General features: G+C 38.4%; 1 protein-coding gene across 1 annotated transcript in view; it reads left to right on the top strand.

Moving 5' to 3' along the window:
* The window catches only part of SYNE1 (spectrin repeat containing nuclear envelope protein 1), a 497,459-nt gene that overhangs the window by 7,416 nt on the left and 468,580 nt on the right, over positions 1-21,463 (top strand). Inside the window, exon 2 of the mRNA XM_058289685.2 lies at positions 2,509-2,796. Coding sequence (XP_058145668.1) covers positions 2,730-2,796 — 67 coding nt within the window. The 5' untranslated portion in view covers positions 2,509-2,729. The remainder of the gene's footprint in view (positions 1-2,508; positions 2,797-21,463) is intronic.

Genomic DNA, 21,463 nt, shown 5'->3' with positions numbered 1-21,463 from the left:
ATTAAGAGATTTCAGGATTAATCTGTTGTGCAGCACACATGTGAACTGGAAGAGAGTAGAGGCATGGTGATCTGTGATGGGATGACTTAGAAAAATCCCCTTAATTCCATAATTCTCTATTGACGGTGGGGTCATGTTTTAATCATCTTTGAACTCTAGGATTCAGGAGGACCTGGAGTGGGATAGCTGAATTGAAATGAATTTCACCCCCTCATCTCTACTTAGTGTATATATAGATATAGATACAGATATAGATATATAGATGATAGAGATGGATAGTTAATAGAGAGACAGATAGATAATAGACTGATAGATGATAGGTAGAGAGATAGATGATAGACAGAGATAGATTTCAGAAGTTTTATGCTTGCATTTGGAGAACCTAAGCTTCTAAGGGCTTAGAGGAATCATTTGTAAGATCCCTCAGGCACTTTTCCTGGACCAGTAGTCTCTGAAATTAAGGTAACCTTTGTGTGTGGGCAGGTGGACTAGTTTCCTCGTGAGATGCATGCTGCTAATGGGCACACAATTCCATCACAGCCATAAGACTCGATGTGTGACAGCCCAGCCATAAATAATTGTTTCTCCCCTAAGAATCCCATGGAAATCAGGCTGCTGAGTGGTACTGCTCTCATCTGGAAGATAGGTGTCTTAGTTGAACAGCTGGTCTGACAAATACCACACAATGGGTTGGCTAAGACAATGGGAGTTTATTGGCTTTACAGTTTCAAAGGCTAGAAGGCTTGCTTCTTTCTGGGGTCCCTAGCGTTCTGGCACTGGCAATCCTTGGGTTCCTTGGCTTTCCTGTCCCGTGGCAATGAGTTCTCTTTTCTCCTCTGGGTTCTGTTGACTTCTGGCTTCTGGCTCCTCCCTGTGGTTTTCCCTCACCATGTCTGAATTTCTTCTGCTTATAAAGGCCCCCAGTGATCAGATTAAGATCAGATTAAGATGGTTCAGTTGGGTCACACCTTAACTAGAAATAACGAACTGAAGAGATCCTATTTATAATTGGATCACACCAATTTGCATGTAGGTTAAGATTAAGAACCTGTTTTATTTCTGGGGTGTACAACTCAATATGCCAGAGATGCCAGGTATTGGATTTTGCTTCTAGTAAATATTCCTTTTACCAAGAGGTGGCCTCCACCTTCTCACCAACTTCTGTTGTTCATTCTAAGGACAAGTTGGTAATGCTTTCTTGCTCCAGAACACCCTTTTGGTGATTTTTTTTTCATAGAAGGCAACATGAGTTTACAGTGCTTTGCATCCTTTCTTAGAAAGTAGTCTAAAAAATGTATCAGTTTTGCGTTTGTGTATTCTAACCAGATGCCAACTTTAAAACAGTTTTAATCTGTGATTATCCTCCATTGCCTAAAAAATCTTTACTTCATAACACTGTTTGAATGGACCATGCATTTAGGTTATAAGAGGATTTTTAGAACACTCATAGACCTCTCTTGTTTTCTTTTTCCCTCCAGCTGGTGGGTCATCCCACATATTTGTGTTGTGTTTTCTTTATACTTTTGCTGTTGTTACGTTTTTGAACACCCCCTATTCCTTTTTCCTACCTGGTCATCATAGCCTGGAGATGCAGCAGGAACTGTAATAAATTCTCATTGTCACACAGGCCTCCTCACTTTGGCCCCTTGGTTAAGTTTCTTTCTTGAAGGCGTTACTCATGTTCTCCCCGTCCCCCATTTCTTCCTGTCATTAATTATCTTGCTCATGGCAAGATCTTTTCTTTGAGTTCCTGACTCAAGAATTAGGAAATCCTCGTTCAAAATACATTTCTCAATGTCAAGATTTCATCAACTTCTCTCCTACCTCTTTTTCACCTCCCTCAGCCCAAAAAGATTAATTAACCTTGAGCAAGTGAGAGATTTCACGAAGGGTTGGAATGCATATTCCCTCTCTGCTTAGCCTACCTCTACTTTGCTTCCATAACTGAAGTTTTTTCTTTTTGGGTAGAATATAAAGCTAAATCAAGCCCATTTTGATTCTAAATTTAGAGTATTTATAACTTAAAATTTTTGCTTGGCATTGTTTTACATTTTTACCATTTTGAATCTTCAAGTTCTTATTAGGAGTAAAGATTTGATCTCATTCCTGGAAAGGGAACAATGAAATAGAGTCACACATGTCTGCAGAGCAGGTTCAAATACATATGAAAGAATCTGTGACTATTGAGAAATAAACTCAGTGTTTTAAGTATTTTTGCCTTCATATATCAATGGAGAAAGTTTATGGGTTTGAAAGAAGACACAGAAGATAGGTGAACATTTCTCCATTGAGCAACCAATCTTATATATGTCACATTATGTCTTATCTTACATATCGTAAGAATTCCTGACATTTCATATTCTTATTTGTGAAAGTGTTTTCATGTTAGTTGCTTTACCTGATAATGAATCATCTGTTCAAATAGAATATAACTAGTTCTCCTGTTCGCACTCTGGTGACCTCTGTAGATTTTTTTTTCACATCGTGCCTTTTCTTTTTGCTTTTCAGGTTCCTGAGTTCATTTAAGAGGACAGTCTTCAAACAAGAAAAGAAAAGGAAGGGGTGTCCAACCTTCGGTGCTGTGTCCTTACTGGCTGTTGCCAGCGTCTGGGATTCGTTTGGAACCCGACAGGTCTGACGTGTTCCAGATGATTCCTAGAGCAAGGTAGTCCTGCACGAGCCAGGGTAGAGATTTCTCCTGGCATTGCTTTCATGCCACACGTGGCACCATGGCGGTCTCCAGAACAGCTTCGCGGTCTCCTCGCGACATCGCCAACGTGATGCAAAGGCTGCAAGGTAAGCGCAGATGGCTGCAGTTCAACTTTGAGCTTGTCGCAGAAAAATTTACACTTGCTTGCCTTTTTCCTTAATTTCGTGAACCTGCCGCAAAGATGAGCAAAAGGGTGGCTTTGATCCCAGCGCCGCCCAACTTGTGTGTGCTGTTTAAGCACGCTGCCCTCTGTGTAGATAAAAGAAACAGACAGAGGAGTTTTTGTGATTTTGTATCTGCATTCAGGTGACTTTAATGGCTATCCAGTATCCAGTTGGGAATTCAGAGTTATTGCGAAATATATCAAGGCTGTCCTTCAGCAATGCCTATGGCAATACGGTACTGATGACAATACAATACTGATGACAAAGCTCCAGTAAGGGTATCTGGACAATGGTGGACAAATAGCTCTATGCTATTGACAAATAAGTAAACCTGTGGCCTCTCCCAACTGGAAAGTGCCTAGAGACCCAACCAGTCTCTAAATCAAAACACAGTATAACTAGGTTAATGGTTAGCGGTAGCGTTAAGTTTTATAGAACCACTGTCCCCCATGAGGGTTATTTCTCTGATGTCAAACTGGATTTTTAAAAGAGAATACAGTGAAATGTTATGGCAACTCACAGGTAAATCTGTCATTCTCTTCCCTGAACCATAAAAATAATTATCACCTGTAGGTATGTGAAAATATTGCTTTTTCATCATAAGCCCAATGCTAGCTCCTTCTCACCTCAAAACGTCTGTTTTTAGGATAATAAAATTATCCTGAAATTAGGAGAGTTTTAGGATAATAAAATTATCTGAAATTAGGATAGTTTTGCTCTAGCCTTTCTCAAGAGAACTTAAAAATATTGTTATATCTTAACCTAGTTTTTCTCGTATCCCCAGTAAGTGGTCATTAGAATTTTGCACCATAGTTAATAATCTGTCACATCCCCTCTCTGGGCTTACAAAGTGTTTGTTGTTCATAGGAGTCATTTCCTTTTAAGCACTCCTGACTTTCAAAATACAGACAAACCTGAATGTCCATGACCCAGAACATGCTAAGAGGTTAGTGCTGCTGGGAGTTTCTCTTTTTCTGACCAGGTATCACCTATTTGCCCAAGAGCTGCTAATGCCCAGAGCTGCCGACTCAGTTCATTGGCCTGGAGCCGAGTCGGGATGCTTTAGTGTGAGCAGTGTTTATTTCCCATTTATTGTTGAACTATCCCATTTGTCATTCCTAAAAGATCCTTGGTAAACAAAACTGTAAGTGCTGAGAGTCTGTGGCCATAGACCTCCTCCGAGGTCAAACTGTTCTCTGCTTTAGTCCATAGTTGCCTTCCCGCCGGTATGTTTGTTTGTTCATCAAACTTGAGGATTTGGGGATGGCGATGCCCACTCTGCTTCTGATTGAGAGGGGCCTTAGATCCCAGTGTGCAGATGGATGGGACGGTCTTGCTTGCCTTTGTAGATACTCTCTGTTTTTCGGGATGGTCATTGTCCATCATCCTTTTGTTTGTAGTCCTAGGCAATGGAAACTGGGTCTGCCCAGTGCCAAGGAGCTCAGATTTAAATTGTCCATCTTTTTTTTTTTATTATTATCTTTTTTTTTTAAAGATACATAGATCACACAAAATGTTACATTAAACATATGAGGTTCCCATATACCCCATTCTCCACACCCCCTACCCCTCCCATGTTAACAACTTCTTTCATTAGTGTGGCATGTTGACTGCATTTGGTGAATACATTTTGGAGCACTGCTGCACTTCATAGATTATAGTTTACATTGTAGTTCACAATCTCTCCCAGTCCGCTCAGTGGATTATGGCAGGCTATGTAATGTCCTGCATCTGTCCCTGCAATATCATTCAGGACAACTCCTCGAGTCCCTAAAATGCCCCCATATCACATCTCTTTTTCCCTCTCCCTGCCCTAAGCAATTCCCATGGCCACTGTCTCCACATCAATGACACAGTTTCTTCCATCACTAGAGTCACGATAATTCTGTAGTAGAATACCAGTAAATCCACTCTAATCCATATTTTATTCCTCCATTCTGAGGACCCTGGGATGGCAGTGTCCACTCCACCTCTAAATTGAGAGGGGGCTTAGATCCCACATGGCTGATGGATGCGATTCTCCTGCTTGTAGTTGTAGAGTCTCTTGGTTCCTTGGTGTGATGGTTGACCATCCTCACCTCCCTGTTAGCTGACCTGGGTAAGTCCAATAAACCAGAGAGTAGGTTTTACAACTCTGCTGAGTCTCAGGGCCCGCCAGGTCGTATGGTCATGACAGATGGCTCTGGAGTTCAGTGCCTTGCCAATGGGCCCTACTTTGGAACTTTTAAATTGTCTATCTTTACTTGGGTAGAGGGAACACTGAATATGGAGTTCCCTTCTTGTGTTTCTGTCTCTTTGCTGTTTGCCTGGGGACAAATTACCGACCCATTTTTGTGCCTGGGTGACATCATCAGCAAAGTGATGGAAAGGAAACTGACAGGTCCCTTTCAAATGTGGGGAGGGTAAATTAGGTAATAAAGCAAATTTTCCTTTGAGTCTGTGTGTGAAGTCGTTGATGAGCGCATGTTGACAACAAAGGAAAGTTATAGAGGGCAAACGTGAATCAGGTTGTGGTCTTTGTAAACACATGCTCCAGTATTCTTGGTTCTTATTTTGATTTGAGTGGAAATCTTTTTATTATTAAGACAATGGTTAGGAGCAAGGTGACGATGAAGAATGCTACAGCCTCAGTGTTTTCTTTAGTTGCCTTTAAAGTAGTGGATCTCTAAAGGGTTTTTCTTGAGGTGTGTGGAGTGGGGGAAAGAACTGGAGATGCTGCCTTACTAGATCGTGACAGCACTGCCCTGCTTAATGTCTTTGTGCCTCAATGCCCCATTTGCCAAATAGAGAACTTACCCACCCTGCTTAGCCCCTCTCAGAATTGTCGTGAAGCTCTCCACGGTGCTTTCAACGCCACAAATTCCGAGTGACAGTGAGCGCTTCAAAGTATCACGGAAGGCAGTTGGATCAGAAGGTCTGATAATTTGTGGCAAATTTTGCGAATCTCACAGATTTTGGGGTCAGGGGATAAGTTAATGGCTTTTTGTATTCTGTGCTGTATAAAATAAGTAATTTTATTATATAATGAAGCGGCTGTCCTTACTGTAATTATTTTTCTTTCCTAGTGAAAGAAAGAGTTATTCCATTCCATAAGGGTACCTGTTATTTAAATCGATTAGCCTTGAAATTCAAAAGGGAGACAAAATTAGTGATGACTAAATACTTATCATTAGTCTTTGACAGAAATGATTATATCTATAACTATATGTATAATCTATATCTATCTAACTATATATCTATATATCTATATCTGTATCTGTGTCTGCATCTATACTATACCTAACTATATCTGTATCTATTACTGTATCTATATCTGTATCTGTATCTATATATCATTATCTATCTATAAGTAAATCTTTATATATCTATATCTGTATCTATATCTTATGTCTGTTATTATCTATATATATCTCTATCTATCTCTATATATCTATATCATTATCTATATCATTATATCTATATCTATATCTAACTATATCTGAATTGATATCTCTCTCCTAACTATATCTAGATCTCTAACTGTATTACATCTATCTGTCTTTATCTTTAACTGTATATCATTGTCTATATATCTATATCATTATATCTATATTTATATCTATCTGTTTCTGTATCTATTTCTATATCTATATCTTTTAATATCATCTATATCATTGTCTATTTCATTTTCTATATCATTATGTCCATATATCAAACTATATCTGTATCTATTACTATATATCTATCAATATCATCTATATCATTATCAATATCATTTTCTGTATCATTGTATCCATATCTATATCTAACTATACTGTATCTGCATCTATTACTATATCAATATCAACTATATCATTATCTTTATCATTGTCTATATCATATCTGTATCTGTATCATTATATCTATATCTAACTATATCTGTATCTGTATCTCTCCTAACTATATATACATCTCTCTCTAACTATATCTACCTCTATCTGTCTCAGTCTCTAACTATATATCCATGCCTATATGGTATCCGTGGCTGCAATGCTGATATAAGGTCTGCAGTGTCACTTAATGCGTCCCCTGTAGCCCGCAGCACAGAAAGTGCGGTGAAACGGCAGGAAGTGGCGGTGATCCCGCAGGTCTGTGTTAACACATGGCTCTGCTGGGTGGATTCTGCTACTCCAGCTGGCAAGACAAATGTCCCCTCCTGCTCTGGGTTCTCAATTTGCATCCTCACTGATGCCCACGCAGCGGCCAAGCTCCCAGGTCGAAGGAGACCTTCTGTCAAGGGTATTTAGTAACCCTGCTTGTCTGCTGGAATCTCCAAACAATCTCCAGTGAACTGGAGGGCTGGCATCATTGCCCAGATAATTAACTGAGGAAAAATAAATCTCTGTTAAACTCAGATAAAACTGGAGTAGCTGTTTTCAAAGTTCAAATGTATGAGAGCATTCTTCTAGAATTCCCATTTCTTTGCCAAGATGGATAATCCAAGTAACTAAGATATTTTCCCTCCTCTTGGATTTTATTGATTACCAGGTCCTACATTACTAATAAGAGGTATATAGCTTCCAGTAATGGGCAGTTGGCGTACTGTCTTGCTTATTTTGTTTATAACCATAATTGTTGACTATTTTTCTGCTTTTAATTTTTATTTCTGGTGCTAGGAAATTAAAGCACATACACATATTGCTACAGAATGTAGTTGCTACTGCAGCAGTTCAATATTTCACCTTTGCCAATATTTGTGGTTGTTCGAGCATAATGTTTTAGGCTGGAATCCTGAATTATGGATGAGCATTCAGACTGCAATGCAGAGTTTCATTTGCTCTTAAGAATAATGAGTGTTTCTGTAACTTCAATCAATTTAGCTATAACCTTAAAAACAAACATATGCTAATAGTATAGTACAGGGATATTAAAATGTTAAATGCATATAGTATAAACATTTCTGCTTTTAAGGGGTAACAGGAAATTCATTTGAACAGGTGGCTTATGGAGTCTCTAGTTCACAGTCACATCCGAAAAAATAAATGTCTGAACACTCCAATTTATAAATTTCTTTAGGAAAGTGATGACATTTGATAGCTGTTGGTCACTTCTCATAGTGCTTCTGCTTAACGTTTGCTTAAAAAGTATTTGTGACTGATATTTATCCAATACATGTCTTCATTGGAATATAATCTATTAAATTTTGTGGATATTTAAATTAACGTGTAAACCAGTGTGACACCAATGCAACCTTAATGTACAAAGGTGTCCTAGAGAGCAGTGTAATAAAAAATTGAATTAATGATAGTGAGGTCAAAATTTAATTTTTAAATCTTGTGAATCAATTCAAAGAGAAAAAGATATATCTATGAAATTGGTAAACTGCTTGGTTTGGCCTCAGTAAGGTCTCCTCTTAAAAACTTTTTATAAGTAATTTAAAAATTTTATTGGTTAAAAATAATCTTTCCTGTAAGTGCATTATACCATAAAAGAAAATCTCATATTAACAACAACAAAGAAAGGTGACTCAAAAGTAGAATTAAATAATGCATAGTGAGAACTTACATTTCTTTTAGTTTAACACCAAATGAGTATAGTTTGGGAAAGAAAATTTTGCCATCTTTTGAAGATTCTTCATACATTCTTGAATTCATCATAGAGTATCAAGAAATTCAGTTTTACAGCTTATTACTCTGATATGATTTTTATTATATGTAGGCTGATATTCGCCTTTTGGTTTAATCTTCCTCTTCCTGCAATGAATGTTGTATGATAGTATCTGGAAGTTAAATAAAACATAAAACTCAGCACAAAACAATGATCATTTCTTTATATTTTGGAATATCATAGTTAAATAAATATTTGATGAATATATGAATAAATCATGATCCCTAAATTAATGACTAGAAGAGGAAATTAGTGGGAACATATGCATAATCAAAGGAGAAAACTAATTACATTAAGTTCTACTTTATCAGTCCTCTTTTTTCTTAAAATATCATTATCTGGATTTTTCATTAAATCAAAACTGTTTTGGGCCATAAAATCAGTTTGACACCCATCCTTCCTGAATGGGTGATGATGTTTGTTGACCTCCCAGATGCATGTAATATTTCTGTAACTATAAAGCGTATTACAGGTTAACTTTACTTTTAAATGTATTTAAGTGATTACATTTGTGCAGTGCTCTGTGCTTGGTGCCAGCTATTTTATCCAATGTTCATCATGGAGAAAGTGCCGGAAACCTTCAGGATCTTCAAGGGCCTATGAAAATACTGGTTCTCAAGTACAACACTAAATCAGAATTAGCAAAGGTTTACAAATCCTAACATTATGTCACCTAGGCCAATGTAAATCAAATGAATGAAAAATTATATGTGTGTAAATATATCTATTGAATATGGGGTTTGGTTACACTGCATAGTGCTTGACAAAATCTGGGGCAGGGCTGCTAAAAATAAGAGCATCTAAGGCTACAAATAAAACATACAGCGGCTAACTTATATCTTGCCTCCCCATTGATTCTTTTTCATATACCACTTTAATTTTGTTATTCCCATGATAAAATATCCCTTGACCTCCCAATTACGGTCCCAGCTTCCTGGATTGGCTTCCATATTCTATCCCCAATCTTAACTGCCGAACATTGTTTCCTCTAGCTACCCTCCATCTCCCTAGATGTCAGCCAAGTGACAATACTTGGCAGGGTCTCAAGGCACCCTGACTCTTTTCTCTCCTTTTGGGGCATCTCCAGGAATGTGTTCTATTCACTCTTCCTAAGGCTGGATTTATTTTCAAGGCTCAACTTAAATGCATCCTTCTCGGTGAAGTCCTTATTGCTTACTACAATCAGAAATTCTCCCTCTACCCTCCTTTAGTGCTTTGTAACACTATTATGGCAATTACCTAATATTTCTTTCTATTATGTTACATGTATGTGTCAAGCCACCCACCCAGAATGTAAAATCCTTGAGGGCAGGAATTGTATCAAATTAATGTTGGTTCCCCCACTCATTGTCTAACACAGTACGTTTCACTTGTAGATACTTTAAGTATCTGTTGAGTGACTATAATATAAATATTTAATATCATATTGATTTTCCATGGTGGAAGCTGAGAGACGAGGAGAGAGCTGTTTTTGATAACTCAGCAGAGAGAGATGAGTGGTTTGTACTAGTTATTAAACAGTGGATGGGGATAGTAGGGGTAAATTCTAGATATATTTGAAAGTGAAACTAATTTACTGATGGATTGGATGTGGTGTATGAGAGAGCAGTGAAAGTTGATCCCCTCATTTTTTAAAAGTTAATTTTATTTCTCACACTGCGTAGCCACCGAGAATACACTTCCCTTCCTCTCCTCATCCCCTGGTAACACCTTACCTACTTTCTGTCACTGAGGATTTGCTATTTCTAACCATCTCTTGTAAGTAACATCCTACAATATTTGTCCTTTTGCATCTTGTGTATTTTGCTGAGCATACCATATTCTCAAGGTTCTTCCATTTTGCAGCATGTCTTAGAACTTCATGCTTTCTTATGGCCAAATAATATTCCACTGTGTGCAGGTACCACAGTTTGTTGATGGACACTTGGGTTATTTCCACCTTTTGGCTATTGTGAATAATTCTGCTATAAACATGGATGTATGAGTGTCTGCTTGAGACTCTTTCACCTTCTTTGGATGGATATATCCCTGGAACCAGAATTGCTGGGTGATATGGTAATTGTGCATTCAACTTTTTGAGAAAACCACCATATTTTTTTCCACAGTGGCTGCACCATCTTCCATTCCAATCAGGTCCCTTAGTTTTTGGGTTTATTTTTGAGATGAGGAAAGACTTTTGAGGGGAAGAGCCATAAGGAGGGACTTCAAGACCTTATTTTGTACATGCTGCATTTCAGATGCCTGATAGACATCCAAGAAAGAAGCTGATATATGATTTTAGAGATCAAGGGAGAGGAGGATACATGTGGAGAAAAAATGGAAATCATTGTCGCATAGGCAGTATTTAAAGCTGTTGGATTGGTTGACATGAGCCAGTGAGTGAAATGAAAAAGCAGATAGAAGAGAGAAGAGATTTGTAAACTGGGGTACCCGATATTTAGGGTAGGGAAAAATGAGAAGGGTCCCACATATGAGAGCGAGAAGCTGCAGCCCATGTGGTAGGAAGAGGAAGAGAGAATGAAGACCTGTAAACCTAAAGAAGAAAGAGTGCAAGGAGGGCATGATCAACTGTGCTAAGTTTGTTAACTTTCTCTATAGGTGCAAGTTCATATATCTATACATTTGTAATATATAATATGAGGACTAAGTAGGTACAAGTACATGTGTATTTTTAAATTGTTTCTAGAAGCATAAAAGTCTGGCCCCATATATTGCCCATAAAGAATTGCAAGTTCTTGGGGGTTAATTGGATAAGTGCAATTCCTTAAAGTTCATCAAATATAATTCTGTATTATCCGTAGAGGCCAGTCAGAAGTGTCTTAAGGGTACTAATCATCTTTCCATTCTTGTGGAGCTGGGGGCCTACTGTGCACTGACAAGATGGCCCTGGTGAGAATTGGAGCTCCGTTATGCCTTTTGGACATAGATGTATCTACCTCATCTCTCTGTACCTTCCGTCCTGGGTATCTCCTTGCCTCATATGTGTCCATGTGCACACCTTAACATCATTTTTCTAGATTCTTTCCACATAACAAAACTAGTCTTATTCCTGCTTGTGTTTTGGAGAGATTCTTTAGTGAACCTGTGACATTGATTTTCATTGCTTTGGTTGTTGTTTAATTACCTCCTAGCGGGCACATTTTCTTGAAAAGGAAAAAGATTGCTGAGATTTAATCTACACTATTGTAATAGAGACATCTTTCTAAGATGCCTTTCGGATTGTGTCCCTTCCTCTGTTTAAAAGCCTATGATTCACCGTGACCTTCAAGATAAACTTATGTAACAAATAAGGAGCTTCATTGTCTGGCCCCTATTACTTTTCCTCTCTTCATTTCTGGTCACCTTTCGTAGATTCAGGTTTCCCAGCCATTCTGAACCACTAATAGTTCCCTTCAAGCTCCATGATTTCCATTCCATAGTCTTGGCATATCTGCCCTCTCCCTGCTGCCTCTCAGTTCCTTCCTTTATTCACCTGGGTTTCTACTCATGCTTTAAGACTCAACTCAAACATCACCTCTTCTCTGATGCCTTTCCTCATACCACCAGCTAGAATGAGGAGATCCCCCTTTGTACTTGTTTCTATTAAAGTATGGATTACATTAAGTCTGTACCCATTTGTTTCTTTCTTTCTGCATCCTATTAGAATATTTTGATCCTTGAGGGTAGGGGCTTTATCTTAATCAACATTGGATATCCAGTATGAGCACAAAACTTGATGTTTAGTAGGTACTGAGTTCATTCAATGAGACATTCATGCATATAACAAATATTTACTGTGCAGCTCTTGCGTCCAAGTCCTCTGAATACAAATGTGATTATGATATACAGAGTTGCTATCCTCTCGAGTCTACTGAAGAGCATGATATGCTTAACAAGGAAATTATAAGCTGGGTGATAGATATGATGATGGGTGTGGTGGCTTGAAACTGTATGTACCTGAGAAAAGCATGATCTTAAAGTTAAATCTGTTCCTGTGGGTAAGTAGGATTTTTTGTGAGGCTACTTTAGTTATGACCCATCTTATTCAGAATGGGTCTTAATTATCTTACTGAAGTCCTTTATAAATGGTATGAATACAGAAAGAGAGAGAAAAAAATCATGGAAGCAAGATGCTGAAAGCCACAAAACTCAGAAGAGAAGGGAGAGACCAGCCGATGCCGCCATGTGCCTTGCCTTGTGATGGAGGAGCCAAGGATCACTGGCAACCTGTCCTTGGGAAGAAGACATTACCTTAATTATGCTTTGATTTGGACAATTTTCTCAATCTCAATACTGTAAGCTAATAAATTCCCATTGGTAAAAGCCAACCTATTTTATGGGTTTAAAAATCACGAAGAATAATTAATATGCAGCAGAGCGTTAGAGCACATGTGGGGTCATCTGACTTCAGAGCCACGGGCTACTTCACTGCACGGGTCACCTGCCCAGGAAGCAACTGGATAGGAGATTGGGAGATGCAGACAGATGATGGAGAGCCCTTAGCTGTTTCAAAATTGTACATGGAATCAATCTTGTATATCAGGAGAGCAAGAGGAAGATTTTCTCTCATCCTCATCTCAACACTCTGGACCAGAACTCAAAGCCAGTCCGTGGTCGCTAGTATTCAGCATTTCATGGGTTAAATGTACTGGGAGTCTGGGAGCCTTCTCATTACTTGTTACCTTTTCTTATTGGGCTCAATATAAAGCATCATAAAAATGAACTCATTTATCATAAAAATGAACCATTGAGTGAACTAATGCTTGCCTGTATATTTTTTCACAAGATAAAAATCATTTTGAAGATTATTTTAATATCCAGTTTTTCACACAAGACATTTGGTTCACAACTGAGTAATCAAGATAAGAAACCAGCAATTACTCCTCTTATTTCTGGATATATTGTTTCATGCTAATTATATACCTTTTTTTTCTCTGACTCTACAATTAGTAGCACTTTAGTCGAATTTGTAAGAAATGAGATATTTGGTATACAAAGAGGTTTGGTGAAAATTTCTGTTTCTTCACTGGATCTTATTCAGAGAATTTGTGAAAATTCCCTAAAGGGTACATTGCTCTTGTGTTTACAAGTCAAAAGGTGTGAAAACATTGACTTGAGAACACAGATTACAAAATTTGTGGGTCTTCTCTAATGAGAGTCAGGTATTCTAAGATCATTTTGCAGTCCAATATTGTGATGTTTCTTTACTTATATAATTACTGTAGGTTGACACCTTTGCATAATTAATGAATTTAATAACAAATTGATATGAAGCACATAAATCAGACCGAAAATATGTGTAGATGGCATTATTTCTATTTGGTTTTATAAAGAGTCTGTTTTCTTTGAAATACACGCATCTCACCATTGTAATAAAATGGTTCTTTTTCAAACAGTTACTCCTACCACCACAGTAATAATCAAGCAAAGAAGAAATGTTATTTCTTATATATTTGTATTTTTTTCTTCTGTTACTTTGTACAGGAAAAAAAGTTTCATGACAACATTGAGCCTTATATTTATCTTTATGAGTTTTATCTGACCATAGCAATTGTCACATAAAACCCCCACTAAATATTTCTAAATATTTGGAAAATGGCTAGTTGCATTAAAAATCCAACCTTGGAGGATTCAGTGTAACTCATCAAAAGATCTGCATTTTTATAGTTTCTTGAATAACACTTAATGGTTGAAATCTAAGTGTCATGAAAGACTTTTAAAAATCTCATAATTTTAGAGGTAAATCTCAAAAGATCAATTTATCTAACTCCCATTTTACAAGATGTGTAAATTAAGATTCCTAAAAGTAACATATACAAAGTCTCACATTTAGTTAAGGTAAAATGGGACAAGATTGCCCAACCTTCTCTGGAACTATAATATTATAAGGAGCTTTTCCCTTGTGATGAAATTATATGGTTCATTAGTAAGAGTGGCTCTGTCTCGAGTTGTGAAGCAGGACTTACATTTAGTGTGTGTTTATATAAAAGTATGCACTTTGTATTTAGCTTCAGTTAAGCCTCTTATTGAAAATAGTTGGAGATGTGGCATGCACAGCCAATGTCTTTTACAACTTTGCAAAATCTCATAAGTGTTCAGTATTTGTTAACTAGACATTGATTAGTGAATTGACCTCCTCCACAGTGTACCTTTGAAGAGAGGGAGAAAGGAAGGGAGGGCGAACGAGAGATCTTAGCTCTTGTGTCAGCAGGGCTATTGCAAACATTTCACTAGGGCTCCTATTTACTCACTAGAGTCACCTGAACAAGTAAATATTAACTGAGGCTAAAAAATTAACAGTGTTCTCAGGGGCACTTCTTTTGAAAACTTTGCCGTGTGATTAATTCATTTCCTTGTAGTCTAACTCAGTGGCGATTCAGCTGTTCCATTCCTACAACAGATGCTGACTGAATACCTCCCGGGTTCCATACTGTGTCAAGCATAAGGGATGGCGCTGTGAGCCCACAGCCATGCCCTGCCTTTGGGAACTCCCCAGCTAGTGGCCAGTTTGTACAGGGGATCACTTCCTGCCCCCCTCAGAGGAGCTTGCCTTGAGTCACTCCATATGGGGCAGAGGACCCTTTGGAAATTGTTTTTTAAATTATATATATAAAATATATATATTTTATATATATAATTTTATTATATATATGTATAAATACTTAGATTATACAGATGTCATATAAAAATATAGGGGATGCCCATATGCCCCACTGCCCACACCTCTCCCATTTTCCCACATTAACAACATCCTCATTAATGAGGCACACTGCAATTGATGAACACATTTTGGAGCATTGCCACTAGGCGCGAATTAAAGTGTATATTGTAGTCTACACTCTCTTTCCCCGGAAGTGGGTTTTGATTCCCTCTGGGCTAATGGCTGGCAGCAGCGGAGCCTCCCGGGGACTCCTGGGCTGGGGCTCTGGCTTGGGCACGAGTCCCTCCTCCCTTCCCTTCTCATGCCAGGTTTTAGGAACGAGGCCACATTCCGACAGAGCCGCGAGGGCGGCCGAGCCCTGCTTCTTGCCGCTCCAGATGGGCCACTGGGTCGCAGGGGACATGTTGTGGCTTCTTCCCACCAAGCCCTGCTGAGCCGCAAGATGCTCACTTCCTTCCCAGGGTGCACCTGCGGTGTATTGATCCCACCGATTTGTGACGCTAACCAATTCTTCACTAAGTAAGGGACGATTGGCTTCTGTACCATGTCCAAATCATTGGGAGTAGTAAATTGTTGGCTCTCACTTTCCCAAATGTAGTGTTTTAACTTTGGCTCCAGGAAGGTATGGACTAGCTGGATAGCACACGCTGTTCATTTTATTTAAAACCAAGCATTCCTTAAGAAGCATGTAGAACTCCAAGAACAAGAAAGAAAAAAAAAACTTTTTAAAAAGTTGGTAAAAGCTCCAAACCTTTATTGCAACTATAAAAACATCTTTAAAGATCTGCCTTTAGAAAAGTGGAATTGTTTCGGTGCATCCAAATATAAAGAGAACCTTTCTGTACAGAAAGCTATATGCAGAGTTTCAACCTGGAATTGGTTTTAATAGATTCAGTAATGGATGCCTCAAAATGTGGAATTTTATAATGGAAATGTTGAATCAGCCGTAAATGCATACCGCTGGAGGAAGTACTGTAAGCCGTTTCTTCTTGGCGGAGTTGCTTTGCCACCACTGACCCATTAATGTGAGCTGTTACATGTCTGGTAAAGATAACTATTTCTTGTTATCCAAAACATATGTGGGTCAGATTACTGATGTGGAACATTAGGCATTCCCTTTACATTTCAAGGACGAGCTAAGCCTTTAAGTACCAAGTGCCTGTTGTTTCTGACTTCAGTGTATAAGACCAGCAGCATGAGTCCATTTTTTCTTATTTCTTCATTACTAGTTAGCTATTTAATAATTTAATAGAGAGAATGTGATGCCTAGAACATCATTTCTAGAGATTTCATCATTGATTCTTTGGAAGAGAAATAAATCTAAGCAGAAACTAGTAAGATTTCTGTATTTTAAGCAAAATTATTCTCCATGAATTATAGTGGGTATTTTTTAGCATTCTACCAATGAGATCAACCAAAAAAAAAACCACATTAGATAGATTTCTAATTTTTTCCCAAAATTAAAAGAGCTTAATTTTCCAAGATTCCACAAGAAATACAAGCATTTTAAAAATTCAGCCGTCATAGAAAATCATAAAGAAGAAAGTGATAATCCTTTCCCAGTACCACTACATATTTAGATAGCTAGATATAGATGAATAGACAGATGATATCGATAGATAGATAGATAGATAGATAATTTGTAGCTATGCTTTCAGGTGCTTTTCAATGTACAAACATATAAATGAGAAAAAATGGACTTAGACTATGAATGCTGTTTTATAATCTGGTAATTTTTATGGAGCAATATATTGTGTACATCTTCACACATCAGCAAACATAAATCTATATTTTCTTTGAGTGGTTGAATAATATTCCATTTTAGATAGGTACCATTGTTGATTTAGCTAATCTTCTACTTTGTCCAGTTTTTCACTATTTTGAATAAGATTGATAATCTTTCATCATGGGATGCTTTTTCTTTCTGGATTAAATTTTATTTTAAGAAACACGGACTGAATATAAGATAGCTTGTGCCTTTCAAGCATCAGTTTTATAATAATTTTCATGGATAAGTTTCTAAGACAGAAAGATCATGCAATTCTAACAATTATTAGTGACTTAAAAGTTAAAAATAAATAAGTGTAAATTTCCCATGACTGTGGAATATTTTCAAGTGACTATTCCCAAACCTTCTCTTCAGATATAGCCAAACTACCTAACCCAGAAGCAAAGCCCTGTATGCCTGTCGGACTTGAATGGGAAGGTCTGAAAGGATTTTTACAAGGAGCTGAGGCTTTCTTTCATTTGATCCTGTGGATTCCCATGTGGCTACTGGCAGAACTGTCAGTATCGTGTCATTTTAAATGTCACAAGCACATTACTGCAAAACAGCAGCTGTGATCTGATAAAGGCGAATTTAATTATCACCCTGCAAAAGACAGTGCTGAAATCAAGGACGCAGGCCCCAAACTCTCCCTCAACTCCCCCGTCAAATACAGGCAGGTGAGGCACCGGAGCTTTGTTTCCCTTTTCCTTGAAGCACCCAGACTGCGGTGTCCGCTCTCGGCCTCATTTGCTTGTGCTCTGAGTGGGAGTGAGAAGTTGCGAGAAGTCTTGAAAATCTTAGGTGCTAACATGCGAAAGCGGGATGCCTGGGAGAGGCGGTGACACGCACGGAGCAGTCGTTTTCCTCTGAGGTACACAGGACTTCTGCTCAGACTGACCCCGCCACACTGCTTCTCCTTCCTCGTCTGACTCGTATTTACTCCTTTTCTATTTCCTTTCCTCAGCTCAGAGGTAACAGCCTGCTTGACTTTCTCACTGAACTGCCACAAATGGGGTACCTGTCCCTCTAAACTCTTGTAGATTCATTCTCCTCTCCGCTCTCTCAGAAAGGATCATGCTCCCCTTTCTCATTTTTAAAGTTCTCTCTCTCTATATATATATATATCCTTCTTCTCTTCCATTCTCCCTCTCTTCCTTCCTTCCTATGAAAAGTGGCTACTCAGAACTCAACAAGTTTTAACAAAAAGATGAAACAACCATGGGTCTAATAGTAGAGCTGAGAGATCGTTATTTATATCCCACTTGTTCCAGAAAGGGTTGGAAATCACAAAAATACATACAACTGGATGCTTTTTGTTTTTAACTGAGGAAGTGAGTAACTTAGGCGCATGGAAAGTACCAATTAACATTGCCTTTGCGCTTGGCTTGGGGCAGATGTGCCCACGTCTCAAGCCACGGCCTCAGGGAGTTGGGGTGGTGGGGAGTGGAGAAGATCCCCTGAGAAACGCATCTTCCAGTTGCTCAGCCCCACGCCTTGGCACAAGCATCCCATCAAAAGGAATGAGAATCAAGGAGCAAGACAATCCAGGGCAAGGAGAATCTGGGTTGGCAAGCTGCAAGTGGCCAGGTGGACACTGGGAAAGAATTTCCAAAGCACAGACTATTTTTACATACAGACTGTAACTGGAAAGGAGTCAGTATGGAATTAATGAGGAACAAACTCACCCCTCATTCCTCTTTCAACATTCCCATGTTGCCTAATGCTTAGATCTCATTGTCTGGACCTGTCCTCTCAATGCTATCTAAATTCCACTGAATGTGTAAGGTCTAGTGACTTTCAAAGCATTTCAGATCATGGTTTGTAATCTGCACCATGGGTGTCCAAGATGTGCCTTTTGCCTGTGGGCTGCCTTTCAACTATTTTGGCAAAGTTTGTATCCTGCCTGGGATCCTTTGTTCTTTGGGAAAGTAAGGCATTTACGCCCTTCTCCTGCTGCAAAGTCTTCTCATCTTGGGCTGCTCTACGCTATCTTTCAGTGGCTTCCTTTGCCACTATCAGAGATCTCAGTGATATTGGTTGTTAGAAGTTGACTTCAAATGCCCTCTTTGCCCAAAATGTATTAAATAGCACGTGGTTAAGAATGAATACCCACTTAGGTTGACCTCTGTTTCTTCACTTAAGTCAACACTGTGCTGTCTGACAACTCTGTCACCAAGGAGGGCAGGAATGAATACAGCAACACACAGGAATTCAGAGAGACATCCAAGCTAAACATGGGCAAGAATCAGATGGATGATATTAAAATATTTATTGGAATCTTGAGCTGGAACACAGGCAAGAAAGATGTGACTGAATATCTGTCTTGATTTGGAGAGTTAGTACATTACACAATTAAAACAGATCCAGTCACTGGAATACCAAGAGGATTTGAATGTATACTTTTCAAAGATGCTGCTAACATTGGTACAGTTTTAGACCTGGAAAAATACAACCCGGATAGCAAATTGATAGACCCCCAAAAGAGCCAAAGTTTTAAAAGGGAAAGAACCCTCTAAATGATACTTCTGAAGAACAAATTAAAGAATATTTTGGAGCATTTAGAGATGTTGAAAATATTGAACTTCACATGGATACAGAAACTAATAAAATAAGAGGATCTTGCTTTATTGTGTATACACATGAAGAGCCAGTAAAGAAATTACTAGAAAGCAGATACCATCAAAGGGGTTCTGGGAAGTGTGAAATCCAAATTATACAACTCAAACAGGTATAAACAGGAAGGAGGAAGAGGGACTGTAGCTGGTGAATGAGGTGGTACTAGGGATCATGGACAAAGTTTGCACCTAAACTGGACCCAAGGATTTAATAACTGTAGATACTGTGGTCATTGGGGGCTATATGTACCCCAGAAAAACATATTCTCAAACTTATTCTATTCCCTGTGGGTGTGAACACATTGTAAGTGGGACCTTTGATAAGGTTACTTCAGTTAAGGTGTGGACCAGGATGGGTCTTAATCCTATTAACTGGAGCCCTTTATTAGCAGAATGAAACTCAGACAGAGAAAAAGCTATGCCTCATCCTACTAGGTGGGTTATTTTAGCATCTCTTCCTCTTTTCTCCAACGTCCTCTGTTAATATGATTGGTAATTGTTTTGGCAATTGCCACCCTGCAGGATGTATTAGTCAGGATTCTCTAGGGAAACAGAATCAGTAGGAGATATCTATAAATAGTAGGAGATTTTATAAGATTCTCTCATGTGACCATGAGGATGCACAAGTCCAGGTTCTGCAGGCAGGCTGCAAACCAAGGGCTCCAGTGAAAATACAGTGAAGGTTCTTGATGAGTTTCTGGGAGACATTAGCTATCCAAAGACGAGCTGGAAAATTCTCTACGAATGCTGAAATCACTTCCCTTTTTAAGGCATGCAACTGATGGGATAAAATGTCACTCATTGCTACAGCAGTCTCCCTGGTTGATCGTAGATGTAATCAGCTATCTATGCAGTAAACTCACCAATGACTAAAGCACATAAATGTCCTTATATTATAGTTAGCCCATTGTTTGCTTGACCAAACAACTGGGCACAATTGCCTGGCGGAGCTGACACATTAGCCTAACCATCACACAGGGCAATGTTGAAGATGGGTCTTCTGCTGATCTGAGATGATTATTTTGTAAAAGACTTTCTCGTGTACAACACACAACGATGGTCAACTATGTATAGCTGCCAATTCGTTTTCTTTGTTTTTACTTTGTCCTTTACTATCTGTGTTATTATGACTCGAAGATTTGTGTCTAAACAAATTTTATTTGTATGATTTCATATTACACTTCAAATAAATGCTTCCTTATGTGAAAAAACATTAGCATTCTTCCTAGCTGGTTCACTGTTTTTCACGGCTTTGACAATTGACACCATGATCTGTAAGTCCTGTCTCTCGAAAATCAGCACATACTTGTCTTCCTATTTCTAGGAGCTTCTACCAAAGTTCCAGCTTCTGGTATGAATGGCTGATCCCTCCTTGGGCATAAGATATTAGAATATGAATGAACAAGCCTTCATCAGCTCCCTGCAGCACTCATTCCCAGACTCTCTTTGACTTGCCACTTTGGTGTCTTCTTAAATTTGGAAGGTAACCTTTCCAAATTATATGACTGTAAGGTTACAATGTTAAGATACTATAAATACATGGGAAGAATTATAGCCTGGTTTCCATAGAAAAAAGAGGAAAACTTTGTTTATACCCTGACTTGACCTTTAGCTCTTCATTGAAATATTTTTTCTCAAGGCTCTCTTTCAGGAAAATTTTTAATTTCAAAACGTACAAATTCATATTCTGAATTGCCTAGAAAATTTCAGGTTACACCTTTTTCTTTTTCTTTCTGAAATAAGACGGCAGATAGAGGAAAACTTCCCTTCCCATCCTCCACGGTCTCTGAAAGTCAAGGAGAATTTAGAGTGCTTTAGGCAAAGCTAAGAAGAAAGCTGAACCTGAAAGTAGATGTTAATGGTAAAAGACTGTTATCGGTTTGAAGAAGAAGACAGAGGCAGATTTTTTTTTTTAATTTTTTTATTTTTTATTGACTTTGT

Source organism: Dasypus novemcinctus, chromosome 28 (assembly GCF_030445035.2).
Source record: "Dasypus novemcinctus isolate mDasNov1 chromosome 28, mDasNov1.1.hap2, whole genome shotgun sequence".
Taxonomy (NCBI): domain Eukaryota; kingdom Metazoa; phylum Chordata; class Mammalia; order Cingulata; family Dasypodidae; genus Dasypus; species Dasypus novemcinctus.
Note: the sequence above shows the minus strand (reverse complement) of the source record. Positions and strands in the feature narration are given on the sequence as shown.